The sequence below is a fragment of the Cibotium barometz genome, chromosome 50 (genome assembly GCF_041138505.1).
Source record: "Cibotium barometz isolate CiBa-2024 chromosome 50, ASM4113850v1, whole genome shotgun sequence".
NCBI classification, from domain to species: Eukaryota; Viridiplantae; Streptophyta; class Polypodiopsida; order Cyatheales; family Cibotiaceae; genus Cibotium; species Cibotium barometz.
The window spans coordinates 40,221,345-40,243,408 of record NC_141095.1 but is presented as its reverse complement, the minus strand read 5'-3'; the positions used below and the strand labels follow the sequence as shown (position 1 = coordinate 40,243,408).

At 44.5% G+C, this 22,064-nt stretch overlaps 1 protein-coding gene across 3 annotated transcripts in view; it reads left to right on the top strand.

Moving 5' to 3' along the window:
- The first annotated feature begins 5,973 nt into the window (after positions 1-5,973).
- Positions 5,974-22,064, top strand: part of LOC147610109 (glucose-induced degradation-like protein) — an 86,002-nt gene continuing 69,911 nt past the window's right edge. Inside the window, exon 1 of one of the 3 annotated variants that reach the window (XM_086786752.1) lies at positions 5,974-6,156. In XM_086786752.1, coding sequence (XP_086642878.1) covers positions 6,106-6,156 — 51 coding nt within the window. In that variant the 5' untranslated portion in view covers positions 5,974-6,105. The remainder of the gene's footprint in view (positions 6,157-22,064) is intronic. The other 2 variants (XM_086786750.1, XM_086786751.1) reach the window with 2 other exon arrangements.

The window sequence follows — 22,064 nt, the reverse complement described above, 5'->3', positions numbered from 1 at the left end:
TAGACCATCGATTAAACTTCTGTTTCACATAAAGCTTGATAAGGCATATATCAAGGCAATGAGTAATCACGTTGGTGTCAAGGAGGCAGGGTCCGAGAATTTTGAGGGCTTTGTCAATACCAATCCCATGTTGAGAGGATCACACCATTTGAATGGGCGGTTAGGGGGTGCATTTGTGTTGCTGCTCTCCGACGTGGGGTTCTCGGATCTCGCCTTCTTCCAAGACCTATGATGGGAGAGAGGGTGTCTTGCAAGGTGGAGGCCTTGGTGGCTCCATTGAAAGCTTGATGGTGGGGGTGGTTGAGGATCAGGTGGGGGAAGCTTGGGAGATAAGAGGGGTGATGGTGGGGGAGTTGGAGATAAGAGGGGTGATGGGGGAGTTGGAGATGTAAGTGGGGAAATCCATGGAGGAGTGTCAAGTGGTGAGGTGAAGACGAGGAGAGGGAGAGTTGACGTAGAGGGTTGGTCCAGTAAGGGAAAGGGTGTCAAGGCATGTTCTTTCTCCTTGCCTTTGGTAGAAGTTCCTGAAGCATATGTAGCTAAAGAGGGGCCGGATGTTGAAGGGACTTGGGAAGCTTTGCTGAGGCCACGTGCCTTGTAGGTCCTATTGGGGGGCCTTCTTTGGACATGTCTTTGCTCTACTGGGTGTATCATCATCATCATTATCTTTGGTAGTGTCTATGATGTCCTCTTCCTCTTTCATGACCTTGAGTGTTGGCTTCATGGATTGATTAAATTTGAGGGCCTCCCTATATTCTTCCTTGGAGATGTCTTGGGGGTAGGCCACATGCAGTACCGTGTCAAATAGGTGGGCTTGTTGGTGCGCATCAGTTACAACTACTTCCAAATTCCATGGTACAAGACAAGGATGTCAATAGGTGTATAGGCAAGGGTGGCCTCTATGATGAGATGGCAAAAATCGACCTCATCCATGGCATGCCATCCCCATGTGTGTGTGCATCCATTGAATGGCCTTGCTAATGATGTCAATTGAAGTGGGGTATGGGCATAACTCAATGGTGGGAACAAAAAGGTCAATGAATTCACCCTCGTCTAGGCAGTCGAGAAGGTGAGGACTCGGCACTAGGACTGGAGGAGGCTGAGGGCAGAAGATGTGGTGAGGGAATCAAAAGAAGGTGGAAGGCTAAGTAAGGGAGATGGTGTTTTAGAAGAAGAGCATGGCGAGGGTGGTGTGGGAGGCATAAGGGATTGTGGAAAAGATGGTGGTGGCAATCTCCTCATTGATGATGAAGATGTTATGTTGGTGAAGGTTGAGTTGGAGGGTCCAGTGTTGTAGTTTGAGAAGGCTGGAGGGTGGTTGGGGAGGGATGGCACCGTTGGGTAGTTCAGTTAGCCGCATCCAATAGGTTGTCCACCTTCCTCTTGATTTGCAGAGGCAACCTACTCTTGTCGAGGCCTAGCTTACAGTTTAGTAATGTATTATTTGAGTTGAGCACAAATCCTTTATGGTACTAAGACATCTAGTTGTGGACCTCATTCATGAGCTCCTCTCGGTTGCATGCCATGGTCTCAGCTCTCTAGAGTGCTACGGTGGTGTAGCCAAGGTCGTTTGTGATCTAGCTACTCTAGACCCCTCAACTTCAGTGTGTAATATCTCCAGCTCTCATTTTGTAGACGAGTGATTCGGGAGTCAGCTTCAAGGGCTTGCACTTATAGCCTCTCATTCACGGTGATGCTGGTGATGGTTTTCTGAGTTTCCAGTTGGGAAATGGTGGCATGCACCAAGAGGATAGCTTGTTGGGCCGCCACATCCACCTACTCCTTTTGTCATGCCATGAAATCAATCATGTGTCCTTTAACAATATTGTGGATCATAGAAGAGAAGGTGTTGGGAAAATTTGAAAGGCAGCCTTGAGAATTTAGTATGGCCTGGGAGAAGCTTTCAACAAAGGTGAGGTTTCCATCCTAGATTCACCTATGGGTTTCACTAATATTATGGGCTTCTTATGTACTAGAGAATCTATTACCCTCAAAGTGAACTGCATGCCTAGCACTTCCTTGTACTGCCTCAACGATAGGGATGGATTTGTGGGAGGGGCCACTGAATATTATGTTGGTTCTTTTGGATCTTGGTTGGCCACTTGTACCTTCGGGACAGCGACGACGGGCCACTGAATATTATGTTGGTTCTTTTGGATCTTGGTTGGCCACTTGTACCTTCGGGACAGCGAGACGGGCTGTGCTAGCTGTGTGGGGGTATACATCAGGTTCGTTTCTAAAAAGTCAGAAAAGGCCTCGCTAGAGCTGTGATCTCTTGATCCAGCCTTTAGTTCTTGGGTTGAGGAGAGTCAGTAGGAGAGGGAGCGACTAGGGTTTGCTATTGAGGAGGCCTACTTGGGGTGGTGGTGTTTTGGTATTTATAGGATTTAGGTAGCTCTTCCCATCTGCGACGTCATATTAGAGAATCTTTGTGAGGATCATGGGTGGCTGCTCTGAACTTGCCAATCGGGTTTGTGTAGATGCAATGGAGTTCATGATGAAAATGGTTGGCCTACTAGTTCACTAGTAGAACTTACTTGAGGCAGGTAAGGAGGTCTCGGTTACACCTGTTATACATGTCCGTCCATTGGAGATTGGTCACAACATGGTGAGGACACGAACTGAGGTAAGCAAGTCAGGTCGTGATGTCCTCCCATTTTACTCCATCTTTGTTGGTTGGGCCGTGGATGATGTCTCTGACCATCCCTTTTGCTTTGCTTAGCTTCTAATAAGGCTTTATAGCTCAAAGCAAGTGCAAGGCTTCGTAGACTAGTGCAAGGTCAAGTTGGCACCTATAGCATCACAGATTGTGCCAATGCTGACATGGGTGTCATAAGAGGAGATGAATCTAAAGCAGGTGTTGAGGTCGAGGCCACAAGTGGGGTAAGTGCAAGGCTCATGGACCACATCTATTATTGTAGGGCCAAGGTCAAATCGGCACCTATAGCATCGCAGATTGTGCTATGTTGAGGTGGATGTCATAAGAGGAGTTGAATCTAAAGCAGGTTCTGAGGTCGAGGCCCCAAGTGGGAAGAGTTGCCAACCCACCGAGTCCAAATATGTGTAGGTGCTCTATGACTTATAGTCTCTCTTGGTAATCTGAGTCCAAATCTGTGTAGGTGCTCCATGACTACTGCTGGTCTCTCTTGGTAATCTGGTAACACTCTTGGGTGTGGTAGGTGAGCTTGTGCTCCACCTTCTTGTTGGACTCCATGTGGCTGTGAATCATATGACATCACGAAGCAGCTCCACTCCTAGTTGGGAGAAGTTGGTGGCAACTACCTAGTATTCCAAAAGCTTGGTGACCTTCCTCTTCTTGGCGGGTGTGAGGAGCATAGTATCTAAAGAGGTCCTCATGGCCCCCAACTCTGCAACAGTTGCCATGAGGATAGTGGAGGAGGCAAAAGGCTAGGAGAGGCGGGGAGGATTCTAGGTAGATTTGGCAATAGTTTGGTTAGCTAAAGAGAGTAGAAAATGAGAGGAGGACTACCTAGCTGGAGAGTGAATAGTTGGCTAGCTGGAGGGTGAATAATAGAAAATGAGAGGAGGGCCCTTTATATTTATAGCGTTTTCCTAGGAATATACATATGCAATGGGTATGCAAGTTTGCATATGATTCTTAGGAACATGCGTACACAGAGAACGACGTACATGTGTGTCCAACTCAAAACGTGCATGTTGAGATTTGAACATGCATGCACAGGTTGTGGTGAGATGTGAACGTACGTGCACAAAAATATGGAAACATGCATGCGCAGATGAGAACGTGATTGTGCATCTTATATAGTTTTTTTATTTGAAAAATATAAAGAATGATGGAGTGCCTTAGTGGTATTCTAATCACTAGCAAATTAAGGTGATGGCCTATAATATGGACCAGGTTCTCACCCACCATGGGTCCCCCATCTTGAGATGTACTTAGAAGGGTAGTGATTAGAGAACCATGTTACATAAATAGTATTGGGCTTCTTGCCAACTCTCCTTCACAAGTCTCCATCCTTCTCCTTTCTTTTGTCTATGCTTTCTTCTTTGCCGCTTCTTAACTTCTTTCTTCGACTCTTTTTCCACTTTCTTCAACATTTTTCACAAGTTTTTTTGATTGGTATCCCTCACCATCGCATGCATGAGGTATCTATTTTTGGCCCACTTAGCGAGGTGACTTGAGAGGGAGGCCAGTTGTTGTGGCAGGGAAATGGGTGATGCTAGGCTTTTCACTGCATTGTAGGCTTTTGAGTCCGAGATGGATGTAATATCTTGGCCTAGCTATGTTTGGAGATGGTCATGGGACTCCATAAATTGGTCAATTTTTGTCTTACCCTTTTCTAGGGTTGCACTCAAGGTTTCCGTGTTGTTGGTAGCCTTAGGTTATTATTGACATCTCTCTTTAGTTCTTTTTGTGATGTGACTGAAGAGGTTGGGGGGGACCAATGGTGTGACCTTAGGAACCCAAATGCTTCTATTACCTTCATAAATCCATAGCCCTTGCATAAGCATAGGAAAAACCATAAAGAGATATTTAGGATGGGATTTGTTTAAGCCGCCTGAGGGTGCATTGGTTATGTGTAGAGGTCTTAGACAGGTTAAGATGCATACCCTCGAAGGCATGGTAGGTTAGTGCATGAAAGATTTGCACAAACCACACTTTAAATTTTTATCGCACAACATATCTGCTGAGGAGATTACTAGAGGTCGTCAGCTATATGCCTTATATGGCCAGACTGACTTAAAGAATTAAGTGTGCTTGTCACTTGTCAATCTTTTTTTGAAAGAGCATACATCTGTATGGATAATTATTTAGCCAATAAACTTGGCGCATCTTTACAAACCACTCTTTTGAAAATGGTCCGTACTAGAAAGTACTACCCGACAGCCTTATGGATTATTCTGAAAAATGGTTCGGGTATGAGCAAAAAAAGATCCACATCAATGTGGAAAGTTATGAAACTCTCACATCTCACTCAATGCATAGATATAGAAGAGATTTTCTTTACAGATACTCCTCCTACTAGGTACTTTGACCCCGTTAATGCGAGAAGAAACATAGATCATGAAGAGGAGGAAAGTGACGATGGTGATGGACTCCAAGACAACGACAATACAGCACCGGGAAGTTGATCCAATCTAATAGTCATTGATGTGATGATCAACAACCCCAATCACTGCATGACTACTGTACATCTTATCTATCTGTATGGGAGAGAGCATATAAATTCAAAAAAGCCATTGTGGATGATGATGAATTTGTCCCTCTCTCCCCTCAAATCTGCAAGTTCGTTAGTCTCACAGAAGAAGAAGAAGCGTGTTTTCTTTAGTATCATGTTTTCCTTCTCCACAAATGTAATTACTCTGCCGCTATTTGTAAGCTTTCAGAATAAATAACACGTGTCATTATTACATATTTCTTAGCTCGTTATTTTTAAATTGAAGCATGAATGTTTGTACACATGTGATTTGTATTTGCTTTATAATTTCTTTACTTTTACAATGTTGAAAATTCATATACGCTTCACATTTTTTTCCCTGGATGTAGAATTGGCAAACCTTTGAATCTTATTATTTCTTATTGAATCTTATTATTTCTTATGTTTATTTCTGTTATATTTCTTTTCTTGTCTTATATTTTTTAAAGTTTTAAACATTGATAAATATAAGGTCACAATGAATATATAGCACCAAAAGAGAATCGAAGCACTCCATTTTCTTTTTACATCTTTGAATTTCGCCATTGTGACATCGCAAAGTTTTTTTTTAAAAATTATGAAATTATAAAATTATGAAATAGTGAAATTATAAATTGTATAAGGATTAATATATTAAAATCTATCTTATAATAAGGTTAAAGCTTATTACTAAAGTTAGAAACCTTAGTATGCCTTTAATTTAATTTAATTTAATTTAAATTAAAATATACACCACGAAAAAATTAATTAATATGCAAAGAGTGAATACTTGTTTTCTAAACTCTTCTCTTAAGAGTCTTAGACCTATGTCGCCTAATTTTCAACTTTTACCCGTTGATCTTGCCTGTGTAAGTTTATAGTGCTTTTGGCGAGAGAGAGATCGGGGCCTACATCGTATGACCTTGTTTTCTCCTTTCGGGTCTTCATGCCGGGCCAAGCTCTGCCGCCTCCCTGCACCTTCCTGACCGTCGGACAGGTACCCACTCTACACCAAGTACTACTCATTTTACGATCTCGCTGGCATGTTGAAAGCGAACTTGCATGAACAGGCATGAAGCTTCCATTGGTTGATCGCTGCAAGCACGTACAAACATTGTTAGGGTTCAGGCAGTGGATTTAGTCTGCAAGTTTCATCTTAAGAAGTCTAAGAACTCGTGGATATTTTGGACCCAGTTTACTCACAAGAGTTCTCCCCATGGTCCCTTTAAGATGCTCAAAAGGAAAGCCACCCTAAATTCATCTGTGGGGAGGGTTCCTTTTTTTGTGTTTATTTTTAGTGATAAGCAATATCACTGGGGGCAGATGAACGATCATAATAGGGTAATAAGTACTGTGCAAGAGTTAGAAGCAGTTTATAGTCAGGTCAGCCGGGACTTGTGTCTCCATGAATTTGACATTTGATAAGTAATTTACACTCTATTCTTTCCTGTGCATATTTGTAAAATCCCTGCCTGAAGAAACAAACCCTTTTTGGGCCACACAGCCGGGACTAAAGTTCCCTTTTTTTTTTTCATAGTTAAAACATTTATCAAAAGGAAACAGAAATGGTGTTGGCGCTGCCATTTGTCTTTTGAATGCTTTGCTTTTTACTAATTCCATGTGATGACTCACATTGACATGACACGAGGGGCATGCTTTTTTTTCATGCTTTAATTTTCAAATTTTAATTTGCTCATACTTTTACGACCTTTAAATTATGTTAATATCCTCGTGTATTTTCAGCCAAGCTTCCCTTTGATCATTTCATACTAACATTGGACCCCAGTTGATGGGGGTGAAGAATTAGGCCTAATCAAACCCTTATCCAATAACTCATTTACCTGCTTCATAATCTCTTCTTGTTGGGCTAGGCTTATGCAGTAAGGTGGCCGGTTTGGAGGCGAGTTCCAAGGAATGAGGTCGATGTGATAATCTTTTGGCCTCTCTGGTGGTAGTTGATATGGTAAAGAATCAGCAAAGCATTCTTCATAATTCTTGAAGAAATCAATCCTCTCCGTATCCAAACTAGAGAGGGAATCTTCTAAAAATATCCCAACTCGTAAAAAGGTGCTTTAGTAAGTCTTGATCCTTGCGAAAATCCGAAGGTTTTGATGCAATCAGAATTTCCATTGGTCTGCCAAAAATAGCAACTCTTCCAGATTCTAGGAGTTACATGCTTTGGGTCCAAGAAGGCTTCGTTCTAAAGATTCACCTATTCATGGTTTGTTCAAATGATTTGTGCATCTCATTTCACCTTCGAAACCACTCATCACTCAACTGGGCATTTTGGTTGATTTGATCACCTGAGTACTAAATCTAGTTATTTGGGCATTTGGTCTATGGTCGCCTGATTGAAAACCTTGGGCATTCTGGCCAATTGCCTCCCATAAATAGAAATGAGCATTCAAGCTTAATTAGCTACTCAAAAGATGGGGCTGAAAATTATGCACAACGCGGGGACAACCAAAGCGGATCATGTATCACGTGCTACTCATGCCATCGAGTATGCCCATGGAGAGTGAATTTCATGTAGGGATCCTTTTGTGTAAGCAAGTGCCGGGAGGACACCTTTGCACACATAACCACTACATAGGCAACATGCCTCCGTGCCACATGTCTCTCGCTATGGTCATGTGCATGCACCTACTGCTGCCCCGTTGGATAAGGGGAAGAGAAAGATAGATGAGGAGGGTCACCATGCCAAGAGGCTGAAGGAATTTGAAAGAAAGTGAAGCAAATATAAAACCCAAATGTAGGCCTAGGTACAAGACCTGTAAATGCTGAAACTTGATGTTTATTGCTGAAATCTGAGCATGAGGGAAGCCTGTAGGTGCTGTACAATGGTAAGAAGCAGTAGTAACTGCTAATGATCTCAATTGAATGTTGAAAAATGAGATATGGCCAATACAAGCATGAAAAAGGTGATGTAGACCCTGTGGAGATGATATAATCCAACACCATCTCTTCAGCGCTAGAGGGGTGGACCAATACCAGCACACTGAAGTAACACCTCCATAGTAGCGCTCGGAAGTGGTTTGGTGAAGAGATCAACCACATTGTCCTTGGTAGAACAGTAGGCCAGTTGAAGAAGGCCCAACTCGATCCAATCGCGTACAAAATGATAATGCACTTCCATATGCTTGGATCGTCCCCGTATCACAGGATTCTGTGCTAGAGCAATAGCACTCTGAGAAACCAAAAAAATAGTAACCGGGGAAGTGTCGGCACAGCACAAATGCTCCAAGATCTGATGAATCCAAAGTGCCTCAGTGGAGGAGAGAAGGTAGGATTTATACTCAGCCTCGGTGGAAGAAGCAGAAACAGTCCTCTGCTTTTGAGACTTCCAAGAAACCAATCCAGTACCAAGCATGAAGCAATAATCCAGATGTAGACCTCCGAGTATCAATGTAGCTTGCCCAATTAGAATCTGTGAAGCCAACCAAATCAGCACCACTAGAGTAGGTGATGCCATAATCTGAAGTACCTCGAAGATAACAAAGAACTCTCAAAGTTGCTTGCCAATGAGACCTTCGAGCGGCTGATGAGAACTGGCTGAGAATACTCATAGCATAGGAGATGTCTGGACGGGTGTTGGCAAAGTAAAGCAATGAGCCAACAATCTGCCGGTACTCTGTGGAATCCACCAAAGGTGTATCATCCTCCTTGGATAACTTGGCATTGGGATCCATGGAACACGAGAGAGGTGTACAATTTGACAACCCATAAAGTGTGAGCAGCTTCCTCACATACTTCTGCTGAGAAATGAAGATACAGTCAGCCAAACCTCTAGCCCAAGAAAATAATGTAGAAGGCCAAGATCAGTCATCTCAAATGTCTCTGAAAGCTTGGACTGAACCTGTCTGACTAACCTAGCGTCTGAGCCAGAAAGAATGAGGTCATCAACATACAAAACAATGACACAAATATCTCCATTAGAAAGCAGCACATAGAGATTGCTGTCAGCATATGCTCTCTCAAAGCCAAGAGATAACAAGAAGGCATCAATCTTCTGATACCAAGCATGGGGTGCCTGTTTGAGACCATAAAGAGCCTTGTGCAGAAGATAAACATGGGTGTTCTATCCTTGAATCACAAAACCAGGAGGCTGCTCAACATAAACTTCCTCCTCTAAATCTCCATTCAGAAAAGCGGATTTGACATCCATCTGGAACACGGGCCATCTGAAGTGTGCAGCCAGACCCAAAACAATGCTGATGGTGGTATACCTGGTTGTAGGAGCAAATGTCTCATCAAAGTCTTCACTTGCCTTTTGAGCATATCATCGTGCAACAAGGCAGGCTTTGTACTTATCCAAAGTACCATTTGCATGAAACTTGACTTTGAAAATCCATTTCACACCAATAACACGACGATGTAAAGGCTGTGGTACCAAAGACCAAGTGTTATTCCTCTCAATAGAGGCCATCTCTACTTCCATGGCTTGGCACCATTGCGGCTGTGAAAGAGCCTCCTCTGGACTCTCACAGGCTCATCAATCTCTTGGAGAGAACTCATGAGAGCATAATTCACTGTGTGTGATGAGATGTGGAAGCCTGAGATGAACGGTGAGGTCCAGGGGTGGTGGTAGAGATTCGGTTATGGAGCTGTGCATCAATGAGACCAAAATCTCTAAAGAGTTGTTGATGAACCCACCGAGGTAGGCCAGTCTTCCTCTCAAAGCGTGAAGAAGAAGATCCAGCTGCAATAGAGGACTCATCCGATGCTGTTGGAGGTGGTAATCAGGTAAGCATTGGTGAGGATAATCCAGAGTCAAAGCAGGACTCGTAGAGGAACTGGGAGCTGTAGAAGCTGATGCAACGGGAACGGGTGACTGTAAAGGAGTAGCTGGCACCGGGGTTGCAGTGTTGGAGGAGAATGACTCAAACACAAGAGCTTGCAGCCAAGAAAGTGAAGAGGAGATAGAGAAGAGTGAGAGAGAGAGAGAGAACTCACACAATGCTCAAGAATATCTTGATTGTCTTATTGAGGCTCAAGGGAGACCTCGTATTTATAGTAATACAAGGGTATGGGCGGGCGCCCAACTTATGGGGTGCCCGGCGGACCAAATACAAAGAATGCCGTTACAAGGCCCAAATGGGGGCCAAATGTACAAGTAAATATATGGCCGCGAAGCTCTCGAAAAGAGCTACGCGATGATCAAGGTCCGGAGGCGAAACTGGGACTTTTACCCAACAACCTCCCACTTAAAGGGCCAGTGAAGCTCCTCTAAGCTATGTAACTCCCACCCGCTGTAGACACATATCAAGCTGTGCTTTTGGCAAACTTTTGGTGAGAGCATCTGCAGGGTTCTCATGAGTGCCAATCTTGACCAAACTGACCAAACCATCATCTAGCACTTGTCTGATGAAGTGGAACCGTACATCAATGTGTTTGGTACGAGCATGAAACATGGCATTCTTAGCCAGGTATATGGCACTCTGGCTATCACAACCAAGGACCGGAGCCCTCTCTGGCAATCCAAACTCCGTGACAAGGCGTGCTAACCAAATGGCCTCCTTAGAAGCCTCTGTGACGGAGATGTACTCGGCCTCAGTAGTAGAAAGTGCTACTATCCTCTGGAGTCTAGAGCACCAAGAAACAGCACCACCTGCAAGAGTATAGATGTACCCACTAGTAGACTTGCGGGTATCAGAATCACCTGCCATGTCTGAATCACAATAACCCTGCACCTCAAGTGGACCTGTACCATACATAAGGCATTTCTTCTGTGTCCCCTTCAAGTACCTCAAAATAGACTTTATAGCATCCCAATGTGCTTTGCCAGGGTTGGACATAAAACGACTGACTACTCCCACTGAATGAGCAATGTCTGGCCGTGTAGCAACCATAGCATACATAAGAGATCCACAAGCAGAAGCATAAGGGATCCCACGCATAGTACTGGCTGCATCATCATCTTTTGGGCAATCATCCTTGGATAGGTTAACATAGGGCTGCAATGGAGCACCCAAAGGCTTAGAATCAGCCATGTTAAATCTATCAAGGACTTTCTGGATATACTTCTCCTGTGAGAGGAAAAGCAACTTCTGTGCTCTGTCCCGTCTAATCCGAAGACCCAACATATGTTCAGCTGAACCCAAGTCCTTCATAGCAAAAGCTGACTTCAGCTGGTCCTTAAGAGCTTCCAAAATGCTCTTATTCTTCCCTGCAAGAAGCATGTCATCAACATACAGCACAAGTATCACTGGGCTGCCATCTGCATCAGTTTTAGTATACAAGCAATGATCTGCATGGCTACGATTAAACTTTTGGTTAAGCATGAAAGCATCAAACTTTTTGTACCACTGCCTCGGGGCTTGTTTCAGCCCATAGAGACTACGCTTCAGCTTACAAACCAGATGTTCTTTGCCAGGAATGACAAAGCCTTCAGGCTGCTTCATATACAGCTCTTCATCTAAATCACCATGTAAGAAAGCTGTCTTTACATCCATCTGATACAGTTCTAAATCCAAAACAGCAGTGAGAGCAAACAAAACACGAAGGGTGGTCATTTTGACCACAGGAGAGAAGACCTCCTGAAAATCAATCCCTTCCTTCTGAGCATAGCCCTTAGCAACAAGGCGGGCTTTATACTTAGGCTGGCCGTCAACTGTCTTGACTTTGTACACCCACTTGTTAGGAATAGCCTTCCTTCCTTTGGGCAACTCAACCAAGTCCCAAGTGTCATTTGCATGTAGAGACTTAATCTCCTCCTGCATAGCATGCTCCCACTTGTTTCGGAGTTCACAAGACTTAGCCTCTTTGAAAGTAAGAGGCTCACCCTCATCTGTAAGCAAAACATGTTGCAAAGAGGGATCAAAACGCTGAGGTTCCCTCCGAAAGCGAGTAGACCTCCGTACCCAATGATCATTGGCTGGTTGGGGGTCAATATCGGGAGGAATCATAATTTCAGCATCAAAAGGCTGCGGGTTTTCATGAACAGCCTGATTTTCAGCATATAGGGGTTGCTGCCCTACACCTCCAGGAGCATGAAGCGGCTGTCCAACCTCTTCTGGCTCAAATATCACGGACTCATTATCTTCAGCCCTTTGTGAAGCATCCTGGGGCTCATTTTCAGCATCAATGGGTGGCTGCCCTTGCTGAAATTTGACCTTTTTCTGATCACCATGAGAGGCACAAACATTACGGAGCAGCTTTGCCTCATAAAATACAACATCCCGGCTGCGAACCACTTTGTTGGTTGATGGCAACCACACACGGTAGCCCATCTCACCTTCATCACCGTAGCCAACGAAGGTGCCCTTCTCGGACTTAGCATCAAGCTTGTTCCGGTCTTCCTTGCGGATATGCACATATGCATCACAACCAAAGATGCGTAAGTGGGCATATGAGGACGGTTTGCCAGACCAAACCTCCTCAGGGATTCCATCTTTCAAAGCTGTGTGTGGAGATCGATTGCAAACATGAACTGCAGTTTTCAAGGCTTCTCCCCAAAAATCCTGAGAGAGATTAGCTGTGGACAGCATGCATCGAATTCTTTCACACAGTGTACGATTATACCTTTCAGCCACACCATTTGAAGAGGGACTATAGGGGGGTGTAAGTTCCCTCTTAATGCCATTATCATCACAAAATTTCTGAAATTTAGTACTAACAAACTCACCCCCATTGTCAGTGCGTAAGCATTTAATCTTCACTCCAGTTTGAGTATGAACAAATGCATAAAACTTTTGAAAAGCAGCAAAAGCATCATCCTTAGATTTCAACAAAGTGATCCATACTTTTCGTGAGTGATCATCCACAAAAGACACAAAGTACTTTGAACCACCTTTAGATTTAATGGGCATGCTGCATATGTCAGAGTGGACCAAGTCCAACTTTTCAGCCTTGCGAGAGGCACGAGAGGAGTAAGAACTCCTATTCTGTTTCCCATACAAGCAATCATTACAAAAATCAAGCTTGCTTCCTTTTGCATCAAACTTGTTCAAGGAGGACAAAATGGAGAGACCCTTATGGCTCATGTGGCCAAGTCTCTTATGCCAAAGCTCCATGTGGGAGCGTACCTCTGCAAAAGCAATAAACTTACCAGACAAAGCCTGACCATGAAGGCTATATAATGTTCCTTTCTTGCATCCTTTTGTAATCAGCCTTGTGCCTTTGGTCAATTTCCATGTGCCATTTCCAAATATGGCCGTGTATCCCAAGGCATCAAGCTGGCCCACAGACAGGAGACTGGTTTTCAAACCAGGCACATACCTCACATTTGGCAGCACAAACTCACTACCATCCTGCAAAGTCAAATTCACGGTACCCATACCTTCAATATTGCAAGCATGATCATTCCCCAAGAACACCTTTCCTCGGGAGCCTGCAGTGAAAGTTGCAAAACACTCCTTGATAGGAGTTACATGAAAAGAGGCACCCGTGTCAATAATCCAAGTCTGTGAAAGCACATCAGAATCATACATCAAGGTATGAATAACATCTGGTTCTGTGACATGCAAGTTATGAACATCAAGAGCATTAGCAGAAAAAACACATAGCACATCATCTGAGTCAGACAGTTCCTCTATGACAACACCAGAGGCCACATTGGCCTTGCTCTTGTCCTTTTCGAACTCTTCTGCTTTGCTGGAATTACTCTCTTTTTCCTTCTTTTTGTCATTTGAATTACTGGATTTCTTCTTCCGGTCTTGCTCCATCTTGTAAAACTTGCAATCTGGCTTCTTGTGGCCTTTACGACCACACTGGTAGCATGTAACATCAGATTGCTGGCCCTTGCTCTTGCTTCTACCCTTTGAATTTGTAGTAGTATTTCCCCGCTTGGTCGTCCTCCCTCGTGAGACATTTGCAGAACCGCTAGTCTCTGAGGTCTTCCTCCGGATATCTTCATTGAGAATAGCACCCCTGACTCCATCAAAAGTTAGGTTGGGATTTGTCCCAAGTGACACCACAAGTGTTTCCCAAGAGTCAGGCAAAGTAGTGAGCAAAAAGATAGCTTTCAACTTATCATCAAAAGCAGGCAATCCAGAATCCTGCATCTGATTAAGCACCCCTGTGAAAGTAGTAATATGCTCTACTGCATTCTTAGAATCATCAAGTTGCATATTCATGAGTTTCCTGATGAGATGTACCTGGTTCACTGGCGTGGTGATCTCATAGGTGCTTCTCAGCTTCTCCCAGACGGCGTAGGCTGTTGTCAGCCCTTTGAGGTCTACAAGAACCTCATCAGCAACAGCCATCTGGAGATAGGCAACGGCCTTTCTGTTCAGGATTCCCCATTCATCATCTGTCATAGCAGCGGGTTTGAACTGCTCAAGTGCAGTATCACATTCCCGTAGATAGAGGATATTCTGAATCCTCACCTTCCAAAGATCAAACCCAGTGCCTGCAAACTTCTTAATCTCTAGTAGACCCTTAAGATCACTTGTAGACGCCATGACTTATCAAACTGACACTTCAGAAAGTAAGCAATAGCAAGATGTTATGTACCAGATATGGGTTGACTGTAGGATGCTCGTAGATTGATGAAACAACTTCAGGTGAAGGAGACGGCGCAAGAGAATCACCGAATGTCGATGTAAACCCGCCGAGGGGCAGTATGTTGCTATCTTTGGGGTTGCTCGGAGTTCCTGGCTGCTGGAGGCAGCGTCGGCTGCTGCTAGTGGCCGTGGAGCTGCTGGCTGCAGCCCGGACTGCTTGCTGGTGGCCTTGGGGCTGCTGGCTGCAGCGTTGGCTGCTGCTGGTAGTCGTGGGGCTGCTGGCTGCAGCCCTAGCTGCTGCTGGTGGTCGTGGGGCTGCTGGCAGCAGTGTTGGCTGCTGCTGATGGCAGCCGTACAGCAAGGAGAGGACAGAACAGCAAACGCAGCAAAGAGAGGCAGCAGAAACGCAGCAAAAGGGGGAAGCAAGGGAGAGGAAAAACGCAGCAGAAGGGCAGCAGGGGTGGAGCAGAAAACGCAGGAGAGGGAAGAGCAAGAAAAAACAGCAAAAACAGTCTCCTGCGTTAACAAAAAAAAGAAGAGCAGCACTCTAAAAAAAAACGCACCATCTTGATGATAGAAGGGAGGTTTTTGAGGATCCCGTAGTCAAGTGGTGGAAGACACCTCTAACTCCATAGCTTCTGCATACAGCTTCCCTCCATAGCTCTGATACCAGTTGTTGGAGGAGAATGACTCAAACACAAGAGCTTGCAGCCAAGAAAGTGAAGAGGAGATAGAGAAGAGTGAGAGAGAGAGAGAGAACTCACACAATGCTCAAGAATATCTTGATTGTCTTATTGAGGCTCAAGGGAGACCTCGTATTTATAGTAATACAAGGGTATGGGCGGGCGCCCAACTTATGGGGTGCCCGGCGGACCAAATACAAAGAATGCCGTTACAAGGCCCAAATGGGGGCCAAATGTACAAGTAAATATATGGCCGCGAAGCTCTCGAAAAGAGCTACGCGATGATCAAGGTCCGGAGGCGAAACTGGGACTTTTACCCAACATGCAGCAGGGGGAGGAGGAGGAGCTAGACGTGGATGAGGTAAAAGATCACTAGCATCTGTCGGGAATGGATCATCCAGAAAGTTGGAAGATGCATCAGGTGGAGAGGAATCAATGCCAAACAAGCTCTCATCAAACCGAGCATCACGAGAAATGATGATGTCATCAACCTCCGGATCCCAGAAGCGGTACCCTTTGGATCTCAGACTGTAGCCTATGAAGATCATCCTCTTTGACTTCGGAACGAGTGTGGTTTTTTTCTTATATGGGACATGCACATAAGCAACACAGCCGAAAAAGCGAAGATGAGAAACAGACGGCTTGTGGCCTATAAAATCCTCCTCCGGAGTCATCCCCTCGACCGCTTTTGTGAGAGAGCGGCTAATGAGATAAACTGAGGTAGCCACAGCTTCACTCAGAAAGCAAGAGGGAGACCTGCAAGATGCAACAAAGCACGAGCCATCTCTTTGACGGTCCGGTTCTTTCGTTCCACAACTCCATTCTGTTGAGGAGTGTAAGGAACTGTAGTCTGTTGGTGAATGCCCTTCGAAGCAAGGAAGTCATCAAATGATACAAACTCGCCACCATTATCAGTTCGGAGAGGAATGAAACTTTGCCCCCAGATTGATTTTACACCATCGTGATCCAAGTCCTGGAACTGGCAAAAGCATCTGACTTGCGAGCTAGAAAACATACCCAGACTTTGCGAGTGAAATCATCCACAAGAAGAAGAAAATATTGAGCCCCGCCAAGAGACTCAACCTCCATAGGTCCTGCAAGATTTGCATGTATAAGCTCCAGTCTTCGGGTTGCTCGATGAGTGGCCTCCTCTGGAAATGCATCTCGATGATGCTTGCCCATCATGCAAGATGAGCAGATGTGTGAGAGACCTGAGCTGAGGTAGTTCATTGATAACCTGCTTAGAATGGAACTTGTGTAGGGCAGCAATGGGGACATGACCGAAGCGAGAATGCCACAGAGAAGTGTCTGCCTCAGAAACCAAAGCCAACACGGTGTTGGTAAAAGCATAATGAGTGATAATGCAAGCTTAATGTGAGCAAGGGATGATAAATGAGCTATGGTGGTTCAAGATAAGCCATGGTGGTCACATGAGCAAAAAGGTAATTAACTAGCACTTAATCAAGGATTAAGGGAATAAAATGGCAGCATAATGAGGAGCTTCACATAGCATAGAAATTCGTGTTTTTCTCATTAGGAGGGCCATCATTTTATAGCCAAAGTGTACAAGGTTGAGTGACATCATTGCTTACATATCATCAAGGGCATCCAAGGCCATCTCCCTCCACATGGCTCCCTAGAATATAGCCTCCAGAGCATCTTCTGAAACTCGTCTCTTCCAAGTGGGGGTTTACCCTTCATTCACCTAGATTCTCTTCATATTACATGGTCCTTTTACATTTCATTGTGTGCCTTAACCTTAGGCCATGACATTGATCACATATTCCAACACCCTCCCTTGATCATGGCATGGTATATTGCCCTCCCTTGATCCAAACATTACATGAAAGAAAAGAAGCTTAACTCATAAGGAGTATAGCTCTACAGTACATAAAAGAAGTTAGCATAGCTCATAGGGGGCATGGCTTCTACATTGCGAAAAGAAAATAGCATGACATGAAAACATTCCTCTCCCATACCCCATCATCATCACAGCATCATCATCATCATATCCATGGGCATCATCATCATTTGTTGGTCATGGAGACTCAACTCCCCATCAATCCCCCCTTGAGGGCTACATGGCCTACTGAGAGATATAGTGGGCATCATAAAAATAACACATAACCTACATCATCGGTGGTTAGAGGTGTCCAGACATAAACATTTGGGTAAGAGAGGACATAAACATTGTTGGCTTTAGAAAGCCCAATCTGCATCTACCGCTTCATCAAAAGAGGTAGTAACATTGTTACATGCTTGAATTGCTTCTTCGGAATCATTCGAAGTGCTTGCCATATTTGCCTGGTTGGTGTAGCATTTGTCGGCGAGGTGACCTGGCTTTCCACATTTGGTGCACATTCGCTTTGGCTTGTCTTTGTAGTAGCAATTCTTGAGAAGATGGCCTGTCCTTCCACAATGTGTACATTGGAGTGGTTTGTCGGCTTGCTTTTGAACAAGGTATGCCTGGGTTGAGACAAGATCAATGGCCCTACCTTTCAATTTCTTCTCTTCTTCTAAGAGAACACTCTCTATCCCCTCCAAAGTGGGATCCTGCATGTACTTTAAGGTTGGCATGAGTGTATCATACTCGGATGGCATTGACTTTAGGAGGATGGCTATGGCATCACTCTCCTTGACTGGTTCATTGATGGCTTCGAGCTGGGCCATCAAGCTCTTCATGGTGTTGATGTGAGACGCAAGTGTCTCATCAACCTTGAACTCTAGACTATAAAAGTCTACTTTGAGACTGATTTTGCTGTGGAGGCCTTGAGCACCAAAGGATTTATCCAATGAATTCCAAGCAATTTGTGAAGATGTTCCATTACCAATGTAATGTATTTAACTATCTTCAACTCCAAGGGCAATGAGAGCTAATGCTTTCTCATCCTTGGTTTGCCAAGAGACTTCTCCTTCTCCTTCACCATACAGCACGAATTAGACGAATTTCGCCAGAAAACAGCGTGCTGTTGTAGAGTCGATTGCGCCGCGTAGACTGCGTGGGAGCTCACATGGAGCTAGGCGTCGATGGAGCCGGCTGCAAGCTTTCTTTTGAATCAAGAAGCTTGTGATTTGATGGATTTAGAGCCCGTATGAAGCAAAAAACCAGCAAGGGGTGAGTTGGAGCTTTAATGGAAAGCTTGCAAAAGTGAGAAATATGATTAATGTGGTTAATTACTATGCCTAAGGATAACCTCGCTCTGATACCATGTTGGTAAAAGCATAATGAGTGATAATGCAAGCTTAATGTGAGCAAGGGATGATAAATGAGCTATGGTGGTTCAAGATAAGCCATGGTGGTCACATGAGCAAAAAGGTAATTAACTAGCACTTAATCAAGGATTAAGGGAACAAAATGGCAGCATAATGAGGAGCTTCACATAGCATAGAAATTCGTGTTTTTCTCATTAGGAGGGCCATCATTTTATAGCCAAAGTGTACAAGGTTGAGTGACATCATTGCTTACATATCATCAAGGGTATCCAAGGCCATCTCCCCCCACATGGCTCCCTAGAATATAGCCTCCAGAGCATCTTCTGAAACTCGCCTCTTCCAAGTGGGGGTTTACCCTTCATTCACCTAGATTCTCTTCATATTACATGGTCCTTTTACATTTCATTGTGTGCCTTAACCTTAGGCCATGACATTGATCACATATTCCAACAACGGGTGAGAAAAGTTGATGAATATGGGAATCAGTGTGAGGGATCTGGGAAGAAAAATTGGTGATCTTGTAGAGACCCCCATCATGGACTCCATTGGCAACAACCAAGAGAGTCTTCTTGTCGATTACTTCAATGACCTCATCATCAAAGTACACACTCAGTTCCTTCTGAGAAGCTTTGTATACTGAAAACAGATTTTTGGAAACTCGTGGTACATGCAGAACATCATGTAAGGTGACAGAGGAACCCAAAGAAACATTACCAACACTAGTGACAGGAAGTGAAGAGTTGTTGTCAATACGAACTGAAGAAGAGAGTCTGGTAGTCCTCCAGGACATGGGCCTGATTGGTCATGTGGGCAGAAGCACCACTATCACCAACCCAGTCCACCGCTTCAGGTGTGACACTAACCTCTTCAGGAGAAGTCATATCTTTGATCACGAGGAATGAATCCTTCGAAGAAGTGGATGAATCTGTGATTGCCATGTATGCAACTTTGGCAGATCCCTCCTCTGAAACTTTGTCTTTATCTTTGGTGTTGTCCTTGGCAGATGCTTTAGAAGCATCCTGGGCTTTATACGTGGCTTTTGTTGCTCGAGAATCATCACGACGACTCGATGAGCAAAGCAACGAGCCTCAGTATGACCTGTCCTGCCACAATAATCACATTCATTGCTTTTGTCCTTGGATTCCTTAGAATCCTGTTTACCCTTGCCTTTGCCTTTGTTTTTGTTGTTGTTGTTGTTGGAGTTCCCTTTTCCGCCTTTGCCTTTGCCCTTGTCAGAGGCAACAAAAGCAGACTCCGACTTGCCTTTTCCGCGAAGCATGCACTTGTCGTGGAGATAACTCACGACTTCCTCAAAAGGGGGGAGAGGATCACGGAAATAAATATTATCCCTGAAAGAATCAAAGGACGCAGGCAACTTACCAAGAAGTTTATGGAGAGGATTGTTGATGGTGCTCCCGTACTCCTCAAGTTGCAGCTTGATACGGGAGAACTCTCCAATCTTCTCAATCAACTTATCTGACTCAGTGATGGTAAGCTTCTCCAGATCTGACTCCAATTTGGCAATCTTTACTGTCGAAACTCTCCCATACCTCCTCTGGATCTCTGTCCACATCTGATGAGCATTACTCCAAGAGGAGACAAACTGTGCCTGTGTGGATGGAGTCATGCAATGGATGATGATAAGACAAGCCCGAGCATCAAATATGCTTCTCAAAGCAGGGTCCACCAAGTGAGGTGTGGAAATAGCCATCCACACATTGGCTCCTTCTAGCAACAATTGAGTGTAGCAAGACCAAGTATGATAATTGGTTGCTATAAGCTTCATGGAGTCACTGACTTGGGGAGGATTGTAGGATGGTATGTAGGTAGGGGTGGGAGCAAGACCTGGATGAGAGAAACTCAGAGAGGAAAGATTGGGAATAGGAACCACCTGTGGAGCGGCGGGAGCAGGGGATCCAGGTTGTGATGGTGCTGGAGAATCAACAAGAGAAGGAGTAGTAGTAGAGAACCTCGTGATGCCATGTCCTTTGACACCTTCTCAGAAGAAAGGGGCTGAAAAAATCAGCAAGTCCTCCTCTCTGGTTCTGCACAGCAAGAAGAAAGGGAGGGAGGGTGGGAAACTGAAAGGAGAGGAAGAAGATCTCTCCAAGAAGTAGTTCCCTGTCCTCAGCACCTAGAAGAGGGCTTCAACAATCGGAAAAATCAGCAATCTTTGCTGAAAATTCAGAAATACAACAGTCCCAAGTGTCAGATGAAGAAAACGCAGCACTTTTGAGGAAGCCTCTGCTCTTGGAAGAAAATGCAGCACCTTCTACGCTGAAATTTGCAGAAAACGCAGCAAATTGCTGAAGCCTCTGCTCCAAAACAGAAAATGCAGCTCTCTTCTGCTCATAGGTCAGCGTTTTTCTCTGACACCATGAAAGAAAGTGAAGCAAATAGAAAACACAGATGTAGGCCTAGGTACAAGACCTGTAAATGCTGGAAACTGATGTTTATTGCTAAAATCTGAGCATGAGGGAAGCCCGTAGGTGCTGGACAATGGTAAGAAGCAGTAGTAGCTGCTAATGACCTCAACTGAATGCTGAAGAATGAGATGAACTGGGGGAAGGGGAGTCAGCCCTTATATATTCCCCCAGGATGCTGGTCGGCCAGCTGTAGCAGGCCGACAGCATGGCAATAGCGTAAAATGCTACAAAAAATGCCTAAAAATACCAAAAAATGGTAGAAAAATGCTGAACAATCTCTGCTGAGATATGCCAATGCAGGGCCTCATAAATGGCCAATACAAGCATGAAAAAGGTGATGTAGACCCTCTGGAGATGATATAATCCAACGGAATTTAAGGCAAGTGATAAATTTGCCAAGTTTGAAGCTTATCATGGTGATAATGATGTGAGCAAGGCAATGGCTTTCATAGCCTAGTTTGATATTGCCTTTAGTGAATGAAGATTTTCCGAGAAGTTGAAAATTCGCCATGTGAGCATGTTCTTAGCTAGCGACCCATTGGTGGATCAAGGAAAGCTCTCAAGTAGCCCTATTCAAACATGGGAGGACTTCAAAGAGAGCTTCTATGCACAGTTCTTGCCTCCCAATGCTATGGAGAAGATAATGAGCAAATGGGATAAAATAGAGCAAAAGTACAATGAGAATGTGCAAGCTTATATTTGGAGGTCTCACCATTTTTGTCCATGGGTGAGCCCAAGAAGAAACGAAAGTTCAAGTCTGGGCTTCAACCGGTTTACGGATCCGGTCTTGATATGCATCACAATGCTACCTTGTAGGACTACATAGCGGCTGCTCTTGCCACAAAGTAGTTAGAGCACAAACTGCAGCATTCTGGCAAAGGGGATCATGCTTTCAAGGGCAAAGAGAGGCTTGGTCATAACGTGCAAAGGGGTGGACAGCATCTTAAACCTTACGTGAAAGATGTGAAAAATGGAGGGAAGGCTGTAAATTCCCAGCCCAAAGATGCCTCTCAGAAAAAGCGTAAGTTTACCTTAACCCCAGAGCAAAGAGATCAATATGCTAAAGAGGGAAAATGCTTCTCATGTGGCAGCCAGGATCACAAGTTTCATGAGTGTCCTAAACGCAAGAACAAGGACAAT